Raw genomic sequence first — 17634 nt, forward strand, 5'->3', positions numbered from 1 at the left:
TTAATCTCTCATTTCTCCATCTTCTTCTTCTACTCCTCTGATGCACAGGACGTTGTTACATCTTATCAAAACTTCACCAAGGTGGCCTGACAAGGCACCACCTATGTATTCTTCTGTGTTGGCAAGCTGCATGTTCATGTAGCCATCGACAGACACCAGGTAGCCCTTGGACTCCATCCCCCACTTCAGCTTCTCCGTCACCGGCTTCCCCTTCAGCCCATTCAGGAAGGGCTTGCGGTTCAGGGGCAAGCTCGTGGTAACGCGGCCTGGCACAAGGCAGCGGTAAAAACAAAAATTACTCGCAGCACTGTTAGCAAGCAGGCAGAGCAGCCACACAGAGTAGCTAGTGAACACTAGCTCGTGCACAGCAGCTACTCTGGGCTTTTCCCCCGTGTAGACAAGCCCAGGGTGTAAAGGAAGGTTTACGCTGCATTGATCACAGGACTGATGCTCAGATGACATACGTGAAGAGGAACAAGTGCTGCTGCTTTGGGTTGGTTTTTACTTTGCAGCTCCTGTGTTTTTAACCGTACGTCTAAAGCACCCGGAGCTTTGGATGGTGGGGGCGGAGTGCCCTTTGATGTGGGGCTCAGATCAGACAGAAATCTAAAGAAAGAAAGAAAATCATTCAGTCCAGGTGCAACCTCACAACAGGGTTACACCTGGGATGAATTTGGTCCAATATGTTTTGAAGCCTCCTATAAAACTTCCTTTATGGTTTGCATACCATTTGTATTTGTAGCGCGAGAAAGGATCTGATACAGGACCTCAAGCATAGCGAGTTCTTTTTGTTGCTTTCCTCCTTTCTGTTACTGGAAATACGTGCCACAGGAAGCAAGCAGCCATCACGGAGTGTGCTCTAACTCCTGTTTTACAAAGGGAGAAGATGGAGTTCATCAGTATGTTACTTTTCTTGCTGCAAGGTAAGAGTTGTATAGATTAAAAAAGCGCGTCAGGGAGTCCAAATGGAGATAGCAGGTAAGAACAAAGAAGATGTTTGAGCTTTATTTTTAGACTTGGGACATCTACAGTTAAACAGTTTACTGGGCCTGTTTGCTTTTATCATAAATTGCAGAGGGTTTTTACCCTCCAAGAACGTCCAATGTGATTTGTAAAACTTGGCGGGGGGGAGGGAATGAAGGGTCTGGCAGGTGGGTAAACCTGAAATGTCAGGAATTGTTCGACCCTGGACCATGAAATATTTCTGTGGCTTTCCAAGAACATTGAATAGCTGGAGATGCTTTAATTCTGCAGGACAAAAGAACATTTTCATTTTAGAGATGTTTATCATGTGAGCCTTGTTTCTAATGCAGAGTGATTTACAAACCTAAGTTAGTTAATTGGGCACACAACGTTAACTTAATGTTAGCTAAGTTGGGATAGTGGGCACCTAAAAGCTTTCAAGTGAACTCATGTTTGTAAATTGGATCCAGTATGTTAAAGATATAGGGGTGAAATCCTGAATCCATTGAAGTCAATGAGAGTTTTGGTATTGACTTCAAAGGAGCCAGGATTTTACCCATAGGGTCAAGTCCAGCCAGCCATCCTTACTCAAGCAAAACTCATATTGCAATCAAGTTTTCCATCTGGAAGCAACTCTTTCCCATACTGCATCAGAAACTGCTGGATTTTGTGCATAATTATAAGCACTCCTACAGCATGTTGTTTGGTGGTTAGCAAGCCATTAGCTTCCTCACTGTAGTAATGTGTGGAATTTATCCTGCTATTTTTATCAAGCTAGGCCCAGGAAAATAGATCACAGCAAGGGCTTACTGCACAGATAGATAGATGGGGAACCCTGCCCATACCCAGATGTTTTACTTTATTGAATTATTGATTGATTTATAAACTGTGCCCTCCCTTCCTTAGCTCAGGACACATGAATAACATGCAATAAAAACATGGAGCCTGATCTTACATGAAGCCTGTTGGGACTTTGTGCTCCAGAAAATCGGTCTTTACTCCCAAAAAGCCAACAGAAAAGGGCATTACCAAACCAGAAAACAATTCCCGCCCATTCAGATCAACCCTCCCTCAGGCAAACATCGAACAGAAGGTCACTGCGGTATATGCTGAAGGTCGACAGACCTGGGCACTGTTACACTAGAGGGGGATTGAATTCCAGAGCTGGGAACCTTCATGTTTAAATACAAGGAGAATTCAAACAGGTGCCCTAGCGGAACTCAGACGCTGCAGTGACAAACAGGGTGGAAGGATCAGAACCCTAGCCATTCAGAGACATATAATGTTGATCAAGTGAATGCTGCGAACCGCGGCCACTGGGAGCTGTGGGCGACCATGCCTGCGGATGGTCAATGTAAATAAACTGTCTCACAGCCCGCCAGCGGATTACCCTGACGGGCCGCAGGTTGCCCACCACTCTTGTAGAGTCTCTGTCATTGGAGGTTTTTAAGAACAGCCGTTAGACAAACACCTGTCAGGAATGGTCTGGTTATTTTGTAGTCCTGCCTTGAGCGCAGGGGACTGGACTAGCTGACCTACTGAGGTCCCTTCCAGTCCTACACGTCTATGATTCTATAAAGGGGCCTAAGGCCTTGTCTTCACTCATATTTTACCTTGTGTGAGTTATCACATGGTCAGGACCCACATTTTTGCCTAGTGAAGACAGTGCCTTGGTGTGACGCCCCTTTAGCATAAATGTGACTCAGGCCCTGTGACTTCTTTCTCTGTGTCATCAGTTTCAGGTGCAGCAAGACGATGCATTCAAGTGACTGGTGAGGTTGGAGGATCCATCACCATAAAGTGTCCTGTGAAGGACATTTCCACTCGAAAATTCTGGTGCAGGGAGCTCGAGATAGGGGTCTGTGGCACCATCATCTCCACCTCTCCATTCATCAGTGAGAATTACAGGAATAGAATATCCATCACTGAGAGGCCTCAGGAAAGAATATTTCAAATTACAATCACAAGGCTAGAAGAGGAGGACACGGGGCTGTACACGTGTGGGACAGGATTTCTAAACGACAAAGGCAGTGGAAGGACCCTCCAAGTGGAGCTGAAGGTTTCTAATGGTACGGGATCACTCCATAGTCACTCTGTACAGTATCTCTCTCTCTATCTCTACAGTGCAGTATCATGCAGGGGTACCATGTCACTGATGCTACAGTATCACTCTGATGGAATGGTGTCACTGCTAATCCAATATCACTCTGTACAGTATCACTGCAGACACAGTGCCACCGAGGCTATGTGATCACTCTGTACAGGATCATTCCGGTTGTACAGTGTCATTGGTGATGCATGATCACTCTGTGAAATACCTCTTACAGTCTAGCTTTAGTAATGAAAATTGGATCGTGACTTTTTAGCATGTGCTCTAGGAACACATCTGGTTCTGTTCCATGCAGGGAATGCTCCACCCAGAATGGGCATGTTGTCTGCTGAACCCCTGAGATGTGACAGACCTATTGTGGTACCAACAGAGTCTGGCAACAAAGGTGCTGACACTCAAGGTGAGGTTTGCTGCATCCCTCTCTATAGCCTCACGGGAGGAGAGGGAAGGGAATTGGCACTAACTGGTCCCCATCTCTCCCTTAGAGTGGGGGAGATCTCTCAAGTTCACACTAATGAGGTGATGCACGTGGGAATCGTATGCCACAGCTGCCTGGGCTGTGCCTGTTTGGTAGCTTTCAGGGCACCTTTCACCAGCACTGGATTCACTAATGTATAATTGTCTATCTAATCTAGGAATTTATCTGCTTCCCCCTCATCATTGTGGTATCAGAGCGCCTCACAATTGTTAATGGGTTTTATCCTCACAGCCTCCCTGTGAGGTGGAAGTATCCTCCCTATTTGACAGATGGGGATCTGAGCCCCAAGGTAGTCTAAGTGACTTGCCCACGCTCACACAGGAAGTCTGTGGCAGACTCAAATCTCCTGAGCCCCGGTCTGCTGATTTCCCTGTGAGATTTTCTTTCCTCTCTAAAAGAAAATCATCAACCAATCCTAAATACTGAGGCATTTATTTTTGAATGTTCCCATCAAGATTAAGCCTCTTAGGACTCAACAAGTTGTTGTAGTTTTTTGTTACCCTCTCTGACTAAATTTATAAACACGTGGCAGTTGTCGCTGCTAATATATTCAGAATACCAGGCTCCTGGATCTTAGTTAATAGGGCTTTAGATCTTCCCTTGTATGAGTGCACAGGCATGAAGGCCAGACAATGCTGTGTACCACACATCCCTTCTTCTTGTTCTTTTAGGACTGGGGCTTGTTTCCTCCATTCCTTTCCCTGGGGCTGTTGGCTTGTATTGCCAGCACTAGGACAATATGGACCTGGCTGTGCTGTAATGGTTATATTCAGTGTGAGTCTTGATTTGGCTCTCAGTTAGACTGGAGTGTGGAGTGACTGCATTAAAATCAATGAAGTCATATTTGTGGACAATGGGTGTAAGGGAGAGGCAGTGCGGCCTCATGAATAGGGCATTGGATTGGGGCTCTGGAAACTTGAGGCAGGTCTTCAGCTGGTGCATAATAATTTATGCCAGTTGTAGATCTGCCGCTCTGGTTCTCTTCCCAGCTCTACCACAGATTTGCTGGGTGACTTTGGACAAGTCACTTCATCTGTACCTCAACTTCCCCAGCTGTAAAATGGGGATAATAATATTGACTTCTTTTCTAACATGTTCTCAGCTCTAAAGAATGTACATTTTTAATGAGGTAGGTATGTTAATTATTATTATTAATTATCCCTCCGTATTAACAATGGGGATGGTTGTTGTTTTTTAAACAAACAGCCTTCAAAACATAAAAGATCTTTAAGCTTAAAAGGGGAAAGCTGCTGTCTAAAATTTATCCCCAGGAGTCATAATAAATCCTGACCACAAACTGACTCTGTTGGCTTGAGTAGTCAGGAGTTTTGTTAAACTTTCTGCAGAATTCCTGCATTTTAGGTGCTCAGATGCACTGGTTCTCCTATGACTTGCCTTAAAATTCTCACAGTGCCTAAGAGCGCTGACTTCTGGAGGTCACCGATCGGGATGTATTGCACTCCTAATGTATTCCTGAGCTGCTCATTCATACCCTGAGGAATTGCTCCAATAATCCCTGAGATTGTCTTTGTTCTAGTTTCCCATAATCATTCCACTTCATGGGAAAGTGCTTCAAACCTCGCTATCTTCTCTTCTTGTTTCTTTTTTAATGTTTTTTTGCTGGTATGATCATATCAATTATCATCGCCTTATTTGTCTTCTTTTCTACAACAGCTATGTTCAGCCTGTTTGCCTGCTCTATTCTGTCTGTGCCAATGGCCCGAGTCCATAAAATCTTAGCCTCTTCATTCTCTAGAGGGTTTTCAATTTGGTAATCATAATACTGCATAGGGCGTTTAAATCTGTACTTGCCACAGAGGCTCCAATGCAGACACTTGGCAAGGTCATTGTGTCTGTCCATATATTCTCTCCCAGCCAGACTCCAGCCTATTATATTATTAATTAATGATGAATGATTAATTACTCTTATACGAGAGCAGAACCATGTCCGCTGTGTTCAAGAATCTAGATTTTTTGCAGTAAATGTCTATTTATCATGGATCATCAGTAATATCCTTCAAAGATAGTGACTGGCTCCAGTCCTACAATTAGCATCTTTGATCCTCAAGGGCAAACAAAGACTAAATCCTAACCTCAGCTATGCCCACCTACTGAATACAGTATGAGGAAATGAGAGCAGAATATTGCTCAAGAGCTTTACAGTTTAAAAAACAAAAAGCCCACGCCAAATTTGGGTCTCACTCATACTGGTGTAAATCAATGATTCTCAAACTTTTGTACTGGTGACCCCTTTCACACAGCAAGTCTCTGAGTGTGACCCCCCCCCCTTATGAATTAAAAACACTTTTAAATATATTTAACATCATTATAAATGCTGGAGGCAAAGCGGGATTTGGGGTGGAAGCTGCCAGCTCATGACCCCCCCACATAACCACCTCATGACCCCCTGAGGGGTCCCGACCCCCAGTTTGAGAACCCCTGGTGTAAATCCATGTAACTCCACTGAAGTCAATGGAGTGTCTCCAGATTGATATAGGTGTGAGATTAGCATTTGCCCCTCGCACTCATCCCTAGTTTTGACTTTGAAACTTGCTTTATTGGAAAAGATACACGTGTTCAAGAATGGGAAATGTAGCAACAGTTCATTTTAATATGCTTTCCCCCAGGAGTCACACAACCACAGATGACTAATGGAGCATGGGCAAAATATACCTCCTATGCTGCACCTGGCATCAAATTCCCTGAGAATACGATAATTACGCCTGCAGACGTCACTGGCAGCACTGTTACCTATGCAGCGTCTGGAAGTATAACAAAGGGGATTCCAAAGACTTCCAGGACAATCGGCTATGCACATCCCAGGCATACAAAGCGGTGAGTTCCACAAACTTTCCCCCATCTGTGATTTTCCAGCATGAACTCTCCCCTAGCTTATTTCATTTCCTCTCAAGCTTACAAATATTACCGGGTCAACCATGCTGTTTGTGTGACGAGTGGATCTGCATGTCAGAACTGGCAGTAAAACCACTTCCCCCTTTGACTCAATATTTTCCAGCCTCTTGAGAAGCAATTATGGGAATGATGTCTTTCAAATCCTGATACCAATTCTCCTGATAATGCTGCTGCTTGTGGCTTCTGTGATAATTGTTAGAAAACAGGTACGAGGGAAGAAAGGTAAGAGAAAGGTCACATACTTCTTATACCAGTCTGTGGTACCTGCCACTCTGTGGTAAAAAGAAACGACAAGACAGTTTCCACAGTCGGAGAACTATAAGTTCTCTTTGAAAAGGATTGATTTCTGCTTTGGATAAATTCACATAATTCCTTGCCTCTTGCAGAAAATAATGTTTTTATTTTTCACTATGAAAACTGCAGGTAGCTGCAAAAGCAAAACGGTAAAGTGGATCAAATTCACGAATACTCGTGAAAATAGCTGATGTTTGCACAGATATTTTATTCTATTCTATTTTGGTTCTTGTGCCATACCCACCACACTTGCACCTATCACATCAAGGGGAAAATTACCAGTCAGCTGGCTTCATTTCTAGGGAAAAAACCAAACAAACCAAACAGCTAGATAGGCAATAAAACAATTTCAGCTGAAACTTAAAACCTACGTTGTGAACATCCATATCTGATGACTGAGTGTTCGTTGCCATGTCCCGGCCAAATTCTAATTTGACTAATTACATTCTGCCTGCATAAAATTGCCCTATAGTTTCAATTCGCGCTTTTTCGTTTACTTAACCTATTTCATTTGCTCACCTGAATTGTTGTGTTATGTGGCTATACGCCTGCCTTCCATCCCAGAGGAGGCTGCATTTCAGTGAAGACAGTGTAAGCAACTTGTCATCCATTTTGTAAAGTCTGGTGAGCAGAATCTTTGGCTGTAAGTTGCTATAGAAGCACCATTATTATAACTGCTTTAGAGTCTGATTGACAGAGGTGCTAACATGGCACATTTCCACTGGTGGGAGGTGCATATGCTCAGCACTCTCAAAATCCAGCCATTAGTTTATTTCAGGGCGACTATAACAAATCACGAATGTTAAATGTATTGAGCCTGTAGACCTGCTGACTGCCGTTGGTTTATAGGCATTACAATCTACATGTCTGGATGTTTTGGAGAAGCAGCTTCCAGTGAAACCTATGGAATAAATCAGAGGTTGAGTGCGCTCCAACATGGCCAAGGGCACATTCCAATGGAAAATATCTACAGCGTGTTACCCCGCAGGCTCGAGGGAGCTGACAGGAACAGTAAGTTCACCCACAACTATTCAATCCCTAATTCTCCACCTATGGTCTTTCCAATCTACAGCAGATGCTCACTGATGTCGGAGGGCAAGATTCTACTCTCATTTACAACAGTCTAATGTTAGCGTAAACCCACTGAAGTCCCTTGACTTACTTTGGATTTTTACTTTGCACTATTCTATTCTATGCAGGTTCTCATACTGGGCTAACGCATCTGGGTGCCTCCCAGTAGTGCATTAAACATCATGACCAACATCTATCACCTGTTGTTTGTTCTGTCATCCTCTCCCCAGGGGGAGAAGCATATGCAGCGCAGTGTCTTGTTTTGGTAGGGTTTTAAGTTTGTTGTTTTTAAATATACACGTTGCTGTGAATTTATGTTAGAGAAAGTGAGGTCAAAGAAACACACTTTGCACTTGGAGTGAAAAGTGATGAGGTTTGTGAAGGCCCTTAGTTCCCGGAGGAGTTTATTCCACAGTATTGGACCAGTCCCCAAGAAAGTTCCGTCTCCCACACGGCCCAGCCTTACCCTTATCGTGCTAAAAGCAGAATTGGCCTCAATGTCTAATGTTACTCATGTTACATGCACCACTGACTGAGGACAGTTCCGTAATCATATCCTGAAAGCTCTCAGCCCACACGCCCATCAGACACCCCTGACAATCCCATTCCCTTTGGCTTATGTAACACACACCTCCATTGTGCTAGTAACGCACTTGGCTGCAGTGCAAGATGCTCCCAGGTTCAGCATGAGCCTTGTGAATCCTGTCTTGCTCCTTCCCTTCCCTGCTTTTTGTTTGCCAGGGGCGGGGGATGGATTTACAAAAATTACTGGAGTAAAGTTGCGCTGCTGGACAAACAAGCATCAGTGCAGTGCTAAGGAAAATGAAAGTGGCAAGTCTGGTGATACCAATGTGTTTATACAGACTGCAGGAACATCTCAAATGGTGGGTTGGGACCCCAAAGTGGGTCATGACCCTGTTTTAATGGGGTCGCCAGGGCAGAAGTTAGACTTCCTGGGATGCGGGGATGAAGCCAAAGCCAAAGCCTGAGCCTCACCGTCCGGGGCCAAAGCCCAAGCGCTTCAGCACTGGGTGGCGGGGCTCAGGTTACAGGCTCCCCACCTCCTTGCTGAAGCTTTCGGGTTTTGGCCCCCCACCCCTGCCCTGGATGGTGGGGCTCAGGTGTTGCTCCCATTTGGAGCAGTGGGGTTTGGGCTTTGGCTTTGTCCCCTCGCCCCCAGGTGACGGGGCTCAGTCAGGCTCAGGCTTCGGTCCCCCCTCCTGGGGTCATGTAGTAATTTTTGTTGTCAGCTTACCCAGGCAGTGTAACCGTGCAGAGCACAAACAATTCGGATACAGGATCAGCCTCTGCAACAGACGCAAATCCAAAGGGCCGCTGTGGGGTAATCCTGGGAAATGAAGCCTGGTCTCCTGCATGTTAGGGCAGAGCATTAACCAATAGGCTACTGTAGCCCAGGATGTTGAACTTAAATTAATTTAGGGGGCACATGTATACAGTGTTCACTAGCAATACACATGCTAACAAACACAGACCCAGACTGACTTCTGCTCCTTCTTACATTATCTAATCACTTCCTTAGGCAAAGCCCTATGCAAACAGACAAACCTTGCATCAGGCTCTGAAGGGCAGCAAACTCAGGCTCTGTTTGATCAACAGAGGGAATAAATTCCAGGACTCACCACTGAGAATTTCAGATCTGGGGGCTGACAGTAAAAGCAGCCCAGCTAATGTCACCTGTCTGTATGACACACAGGGAGGCAGGCTGTTAGCCAGGTAGGCAAACCATCTTCCTAGCTCAGTTACAGCAGTTGGAAACACACAGGAAGCCAGTGAAGTCTTGGTAGAGCTGGGCTAATGTGTTCCAAATGGCACACTACTATGGAACTGGGCAGACTTGGTCTGCACCAGCTATGGCTTGTGTGCACAGGCTAGACATGTGTGAGCAAGAGACCATCCAGAGCCGGCCCTAGGGAAAATGGCACCCTGGTCAAACTTGTATTTTGGTGCCCCTGACCCCCTACCCATTGCTCCCAGGCCCAACTGTCTCCTCTCACACATTGCTCCAAGCTCCCGTCTGCAGCTTTGCATCCCAGGCCTGCCTCACTCCTTGCTTCTTGACCATGGCATTTCCCTGACCACAGCATTCACCCGTAAGGCCAGCCCTGAGATCATCAAACATTCCTGATGTGACCCTATTGTGGCAGCAATCTGGATGAGACAACCTTGTGGTGATGGCCCAAACTAAAAACCTTGGGTGGTCATGTTGACTGAAAGAGCTGTTGGTGGGGGTGAAAAGGGAAACAGAGTGAAATGTGTTAGCAGTCAGGTTGGACTCTCAACTCTGAGCCATTATAGCAAGTTGCTGCTTACTACATGGTTGCTTTGTTCAGCAGGACTTCAGTACTGAGCCTCATACTTGAGTTGAGAACGATCACGAAAGGACTATGAGCATGGGGTGCTAGGAAATCCAGTTATTAGATAGCTGAACTTAGATCACCAAGCCATTTCCCTTGACCGACCCACCCACCACAAGAAAGAAATAACGTGGACACTGCAGGAGGTGTATAAATAGGTGAGCTGTCTATTTTAAGGCCTTTCTCTCTCTACCACTCCCTCTCCTCTCAGTAGGAATTTCTCTCTGATATATAATTAGGCTGATAAAATCATCCATAATTACCTGAGCTGTCAGTTCAAGCTGCCTGATGATATCCAGATGTTTTGGCCTTTCATCAAAGCCGTCCCCCTGTCTGAAGCTTTTCCAACAAGGCATGCCGCAGTTTCTGCATTGCATCACCCACACTGTTCCTTTAGATGAGAATGACATTTCATCGCGAAGCTCAGAAGCTACAGAGATGTCAGGAACCTGGCAATCCTTTCCACGCATAAAAGAGGTTGGAATGAAGGACACTGCAGTCTGCTGTCACTGCAGCCGCTATTCCATTCCATCCAGGGAGGTGGAGATTAGAGCTACAGAAGTTGCCATGCATTATGGGACTTTGCATGGTGAATCAGACAGCAAATTCACAGAGAACAGAGTCCTGGCTTAATCAAGTGAAACTCCATTGATTTCAGTGAAGTTATAGCCACTTATACTGGCTCTGGATTTGGCCCCAGATATCCAATTAACTGGGAGTCAACTTAACAAACCATTCACTGGGCTAAAAATACAGCTCATCCGATTGACTATGTCCAGCCTCTCATTAACCAAAGTGTATATTACGTTTTTCATTCTTTGGGCCCAATCCATCCCTGATGTAACTCCACTGAAGTTACACTAGAGGTGAATTTGATCCAACAATGCTAAGTTAACAATAAGTTGAAAAAGTTGGGTTAATTTTATTCCCCCACACCTCTCCCTTTAATTTTCATGTAATCTCCTGCCTCTGCACTGATTCCAACTGGAAGCAGCAATGGAAGAGCTGAAATACAGCATGAGATTCTTGTGAGATTTCTAGCCCTGATTTCCAGACCCAAAAGGTTTGGCCACTTATCCAAATGGAATCTGCAAACATTTTGGGGTTCACCCAACAGTACATGCAACTTAAATCCACACCTATTAACCCCACCGTTTAATACTGCTGTCAAGATTACGTCCACCTGCAGCAGACAATGATTCACTCCCGAGGATGCCTTCTGAGGACATGCCGCCTTAATAAAGGGGATAACAATGACACTTTGCATTCATATATCCAGGACCCAGTGATATAAAAGCCAGTTACATAAGGCTCCCCTCTCAGTGCGTGTTATTAGCCCCTTTTTGCAGCTGGAGAACCTGGAGCACAGAGAGGTGGAATGATTTGCCCAAGATCACACCGAGATCAATGGCAGCGTTCAGAATAGAATCTAGGGGTGAGATTTGGTGCTGTGCCGCTAAGAAGCACAGCACAGAACTCCCAGGCCAGAGGGAAGTGGGGCTAAGGAAGCTCTTGCCAGGCTGCTCTGAGGGCTGGAGAGGCCTGTCTAGGTTACAGCAACCTCCCCAGGCTGCCCTATGAACTGCAGCGCTGCCCCAAATCTCCCACTGCAACATACCCCTCCGGCCCTCTGCATGTCCCCTACAATAGGGCTTATGATGGGGTCCTCAGAAGGCAGGCTTATGGCTGTGTTCTGCAGTGCTGCCTGTCCTGGAGCAAGCATATGTCTATGGGTATCAAGGCTTTTAGAACTGCTTTCCATTATACCTAGCAGGAAGGGGCTGGAGAGACCGTTAGGCTCTAATTCCAGATCCTTTGTTCCAGGCGCTAACCACCACATACGTTCCCTCTTGTTGAGGTACTAGGGTTAATCTGTATTTCAGGCCCATGGAGAGGGTGCAAGAGAGGGAGAAACAAAGAGACAAAAACACTCAAAGGGCACTTTCTTTCCTTTACTACTGCAAACGACCCATTAGTAATTCCAACTGCTCCTTCCCCTCACCAGCCATCTCGGCGCAACCAGCCCCACATATCTAAGACCTAACAAATCTCATCTCTCGGCAGTAACAGAAGGGAAGCCAGGTTCATGCTTAGACCTCCTTCCTCTCTAGGGGATGACTAGTTCCATTATCCTCTTCTAGAGAAAAGTTCACCAGTCATCAACAACAACAAGAAAAGAGAGATAATTTTGGCATGATATATGGCTTCCCAGTGGTGAGTTCAGCTTACGCAATAAACGGCAACACTAGGAAGTAACTTGCAAGACATGTGACTTAACTAACTGTTTATTTTTGTCTGACAGGTTTAACCTTTATAATGCTGCCATTTTTCAGGCCGCTAGTCAGAGCAATGTCTCAGTGGATATAATACCTAGCCCTTACATAGGGCTTTTCATCTGTAGATCTCAATGCACTTTACAAAGGAACTCAGTGGGGAAACTGAGGCGCGGATCTGTATCATGGAAATTAGGGATAGCTTGGTTACCTAGTTCTGGCACAGGATACTTATTGGCTAGCACAGGGTACATTTTTAAAGAATTTTTCTAGTCTTGTTTAAATATCCCCAGTGACAAGAATGTTATCTTTTCTTAAGCTATTCCACTGCCTAATAGATCTCCCAGTGAGGCCATTTTTCCGATACTCAGACTCAGTTTCTCTTTTTAAATGTCATCCTCGTCATATAGCCCCTTGGAATGCCCGAAGTAGGCGTCCATGTGTGGTAAACTATTAAATAGCAAAGCTAGAAAATTGTAATAAAATAATGACCGCAATTAATATAACTGACCCATAAATATAGGAGTGCTACATTAGCGCTGAAAGACATAGTGGCATGGATAGAGAATGATCACCGTAAAGATTGTGACCATGGATATTTTCAATGTTAGTTTACTGGCAGGGGTATAATAGTCCCTACTCAACAGGGCAGGCTCTGTATTACACACCCTAGTCCTTTATTCTTTTGTCCCAGTCAAGCTGGATACATGTTCAGGTAGTGATGCTATGAGCAGACACAGCAGGAAATGCTTTCATTTGGGAAATGCACAGCACTTGCATAACGTACAAGACTCAGCATTTTTTGCTGGCAATAATTGAAAGAAGGTGCCAGATAACTGGATGTTCAACGAGGCTTTTTAGGCATTGATGAAACAGGTGAGAGACCTGCCTTTTCAGAAAATTGTGAGGCAAGCTGGAAAAATGCAGTTAAATTCGCTTGGGGAGTTGTAATTTGTGTCGTCATTTTTTTTTTCTTTGCAGGCTTGGCTAGTCAGACATTCAGTGGATATTTCCAAGTTTGCAAAACCCTGTAATCGTTACATTATCTTGGCAGGGAGGCAATGTGCCTATGGCTTAGAGCACTGGACTGGGATGCAGGAGACTTCTGTGCTATTCCCAGCTCTGTCACTGGTCTACTGGGTGACCTTGGGCAAGTCGCTTCTTCTCTCTGTGCCTCAGTTGCCCCAGCTGTAAAACAGGGATAATGAGTGACCTGGTTTGAGCTCTACTGTTGAAAAATGCTGTATAAACGTTATGATGCTCCTGCTGCTGCTGATTACGTGTTTCCAACCGCCAAGGCACACTAGTGTCAGGAATCTTTACTGAGAGCCAAGAGTTGCTTCAGATTAACTCATTAGACTGTGTTCCCACTACAATACACAGTTGTCCTGGCTCTCTCAGACCACTTTAAAAAACACCAACTAGGGAATAAGCTCAGGCTCCATCAACCCTAAAGGCAGGATTTTCAGAAGCACCTAGGTCACTTAGGCACACTGGTTCCGCTGGATGTCAGTGGGATTTTGTGAGGAAGAGTTTCAAAGTCACACATGGCAGTAAGATGTGCTCCCTCGTAATGCCTTTTAAAATAGTCAGTGGCCATCTCTGCCTGTGGTCCTAAGTCACTAAGGCCTGTGCTACACTTACACGTTTTATGACATAACTACATTGACGAGAGGTGTGATTTTTTTTTTTTTTGGCCAAAATAGTTTTACCTCTGTAACCCCTCTCAGGGGCAGTGGAAACTGGCAGGGATCCATTCCTGCGTAAACTCACCCCTAGAGAGGGGCACAGAGATCAGAGCAGGACCCAGAGGGGCTGGAGCATCTGCCTTGGGGCCTGGGATTGGGCTGGGAAGAAGGGCGTGGGATCCAAAGGCGCTGGAGCAGTACCTTGGCACCTGGGATCAGCCCAGGGAGGAACCCCCAGGATTCTCCTGCCCATCCTGGAGCACCCTGTCCCGCTGAATCTCAGTACCTTCCCTCACACCCCCTTCTGTCCATGCAACCCCTTTTGTGGTGACTTTACCAGTATAACCCTTCCCTGCTTACAGGAGTCTGCAGTGCAAAAGGCTGAGAATCTATTCCACTACATCTAGTCATAATGGAGCTGAGTAGGTAGTCACAGTATTCCTCCCTGCCTCATACCACTGCATTACCCTAGACCCATTGCTAGATGTAATATTTTATAAAAAAGATACTTGTCTCATTACCACCTACTGTCTATGGTTTTTTCCTAGGTTCTCATGTACCGCGTGACTCATATCACTGCAGAGTTGACTTATAAGAGCTGCTGTGACTGCACATCGGTCACCAGGCACAGCTGAGGAAGGACTTGAGGCACACACAAAGCCGCCTCCAATCAGCACCTGAACCCTACATGGCAAAGCATTACTTTGATGCTGTGACCACGCTGCTCTGCAGAAGCTGCTCTACATGCTTTCTCCACACAAAGTGCTAATGCTAAGTTTACAAAGGTACAATGGATTTGCTGTGGTTGTTTAAATGTGATTTTTCTAGTTTGCTCTGCAGATCTTGGTCTTGCTTTGCAGAGCTTGGTCTGTACAGATGGTTGCCAAAACACGCAGGTTCAGGTAAACATTAAAAGCAGAGGTAAACTTTTCCCCTCAATATTTATTGACTGTGGATGAAGATTTCTCCTATGTAGAGGGCCAGTGCAGGACCGAAGCACCACTTAAATCCTCAAATTAGGTTAATAGACTGAAGTGTTGTCTCAATTTTGTGCTCTTTGCACAAGAATGGATTTCACCCTATAAGCTCATTGGCATTTTGATATAGCATTAAAGTTCATCTTCATTGTCAGCTTGAACTAGGTGAATATAGTTGGTAATCCAGTGCCCAGAAAAAGAAGAAGGAGAATTGTTTTGCAAAAATTTCTCGTGTTTCATCAAATGCATTTTTGGTGCTAAATTTCTGATCAGCTATGAAACTGGCTGGAAAACAGAGTTTGTTTGTTTTCCTTTCCAAATACTTTATACATGTTTTTCATTCAAATAAATAAAAATGTTTTGGAGAAATGTTTAGGGAGTGCTTATTGTTATTGAGACTCTGGGCCTGATCCCAATTTAACACTGATGTAAATCCATTGACATTAGTGAAGTTATGTTTAATTCCAACATGTTACCCTTTCTGCTTAACAATCTGTCCCAATTTATATTCAGTTCCAACACTCCGCTTCCTTCCCCAGGTCTAAAGAAGAACTCTGTGTAGCTTGTACCTTCTCTCAGCAGAAATTGGTCCAATAGAAGATATTACCTCACTCAGGGGGGTGTCATTTTTAATTTATAGCAGTATAAGTGAAATCAGATTCAGACCCTAAACTAACATCACAGGCCTAGAGAGGTCCCTCCGTGTATACCCCTACTAGTGTGGTGGGGGAGCTTATATTGCTACGGTCCAGGCAGAAGGTATCATCCCAGACTACTTCACAGTGACCTTCACAGTGGTACTGGATCCTGTTCTCTAGTCACCATTCCCTTCCATGACTTCGGATTCCTGGCCAGGACTTAGTATGACCCCCACGTGGGTACACTGGACAGAATGGGCTGTGTTAATCTGGGAGCGAAAGACAACCACAGGGCCCATCTGTGTCCAGTAGCGTCAATAAGTAATCCTCCTTATATTTCTCATGGCTAAGTCCTGTCTGTTCTGAAGACAGGAGGACAATACAAGCCCTCTCCCCCTTCTCAGATGCTGCCCTTCCCCTAACATCTGTAAGAAAGAAATCAACTACATCTGTTTTGAAATGAACTATTAAACTTTTATTAGCTGCGAAAAAGCAAATAACTTTGACCATACATCTTAAATACAGTTAGACATTTAAAATATTGCAAGAACAAATTACACCTGATGTCAGTTTCTCAATGACATTATTCACTGCTAGTAGCTTGTACAATATGTACATACTGAATAACAGACAATACGATCATGCCATATTAGTTATACAAGAACAGATACACCTTAAATACATTTTATATAAATACATCTTAAATAAAACAGATTATTTAAATAGAGCTTATTTAAAATAAATAACATTTGGAACTTGCAAAGCACCTTTCATTAGAGATCTCAAATGAGTGTTATGATGGAAATGTAGTTTTAGTTCTAAGATACTTTACAAGTTAGTGTCTGATAAGCTCTTGTCACTTATACCTGTGCATAATGTGATGTGAGAATCTCAAAAGGTTCCGCTTTGGGTGAATACTTATCTAAGTTTATCTAAACCTCTTGGGACTAATTCTCATCTCACTGACACCAGAAGTGAAGTCCTGGCCCCTTTCAAAGCCAATGGCAAAACTCCCATTTGACTTCAGTACAGCCAGGATTTCACCCCAGATATATAGATACACATCTCCATCTACTACCGTGGGGTTTCTCCTGATCTACATGGATGTAAGTGAAAGGAGAAGATTTAGATCCAGCGTTTGGTTCAGGCCCATCGTTAGTAGAAAGTACCAGACAAGTAGCGATATAATGTTGTTGGGCCCTGTGAAATGGAAACAACATCAGTTTGTTCCTGATGTGACATCTCCACTCCACTCCCATGGCCTGGGGCTGAGAAGCAGTGAGTGCTCACAATTCCAGGATCAGGCAATCTGCTTTAGCTGTGCAGTGCCGTCAAATGAAAGTAGCTCACAGCCTATATCACCAGATCCCTTGAGATTCTAAAGATCAGGATCTTGGGGAATTTCTCCTTGAGCCATGCAGACATCTGCCTCTTTCAGTAACAAACAACGAACATGCACAGGACCATCGTCACCTAATGTACACTGTCAGACCTTCCATGGAGCTACATCAGTTTACTCTGTGTTACAGAAAGCAAAAACGACATGAAGATTTGTAAATAATTTCGAAATAAATAAGTTATTGAAATAAAAAATAGGCTGTGTTCTTGATTTTCTCCGTGTTCTTAGTTCTTAATCCCTTCCATCCAGACGAAGAGAACGTCCAGCTCACCCAGTGCTTTGTTTGCTGCAGCGTTTCTATCCAGCTAAAGAAATAAAACCAAGTCATGCTGTTAGTGCCTTCATAAAAAGCTGTAGATAAAATTAAAGGTTGATCATAGTGATTTGGTTTTGCATATACACGTTTTACTTATGTAATCAAGGTGATCTCGCAGGACTTTACTAAAGGAGCTCAT

The 17634-nt window shown here is 44.4% G+C and overlaps 2 protein-coding genes across 2 annotated transcripts; one reads left to right on the forward strand and one right to left on the reverse strand.

Annotated features, from left to right (window-relative positions):
• On the reverse strand, window positions 1-462 carry LOC112118397 (small nuclear ribonucleoprotein F-like). Its single transcript, XM_024216681.1, has one exon. The coding sequence runs from the start codon at window positions 460-462 to the stop codon at window positions 1-3; it is 462 nt and encodes a 153-aa protein (XP_024072449.1).
• Window positions 463-848: 386 nt separating this feature from the next.
• LOC112118440 (fas apoptotic inhibitory molecule 3-like) lies at window positions 849-15429 on the forward strand. Its single transcript, XM_024216754.1, has 7 exons — window positions 849-923; window positions 2700-3032; window positions 3369-3473; window positions 6179-6386; window positions 6568-6686; window positions 7608-7769; window positions 14714-15429. Exons 1-7 carry the CDS (start codon window positions 887-889, stop codon window positions 14758-14760), a joined length of 1011 nt encoding a protein of 336 aa, XP_024072522.1. The 5' UTR covers window positions 849-886; the 3' UTR covers window positions 14761-15429.
• The last annotated feature ends 2205 nt before the right edge of the window (window positions 15430-17634 follow it).

This window comes from Terrapene carolina, unplaced genomic scaffold (assembly GCF_002925995.2).
Source record: "Terrapene carolina triunguis isolate 2854851 unplaced genomic scaffold, T_m_triunguis-2.0 Scaffold198, whole genome shotgun sequence".
Classification (NCBI taxonomy): Eukaryota; Metazoa; Chordata; order Testudines; family Emydidae; genus Terrapene; species Terrapene triunguis.

Coding starts and splice junctions, on each gene's coding strand:
- LOC112118397 (XM_024216681.1), bottom strand. CDS start 462: ATGTCATCTGAGCATCAGTCCTGTGATCAATGCAGCGTAAACCTTCCT.
- LOC112118440 (XM_024216754.1), top strand. CDS start 887: ATGGAGTTCATCAGTATGTTACTTTTCTTGCTGCAAG. Junction 6,687..7,607: donor ACAGGTACGAGGGAAGAAAG/GTAAGAGAAAGG, acceptor GTTGGTTTATAG/GCATTACAATCTACATGTCT. Junction 7,770..14,713: donor CGAGGGAGCTGACAGGAACA/GTAAGTTCACCC, acceptor GTTTTTTCCTAG/GTTCTCATGTACCGCGTGAC.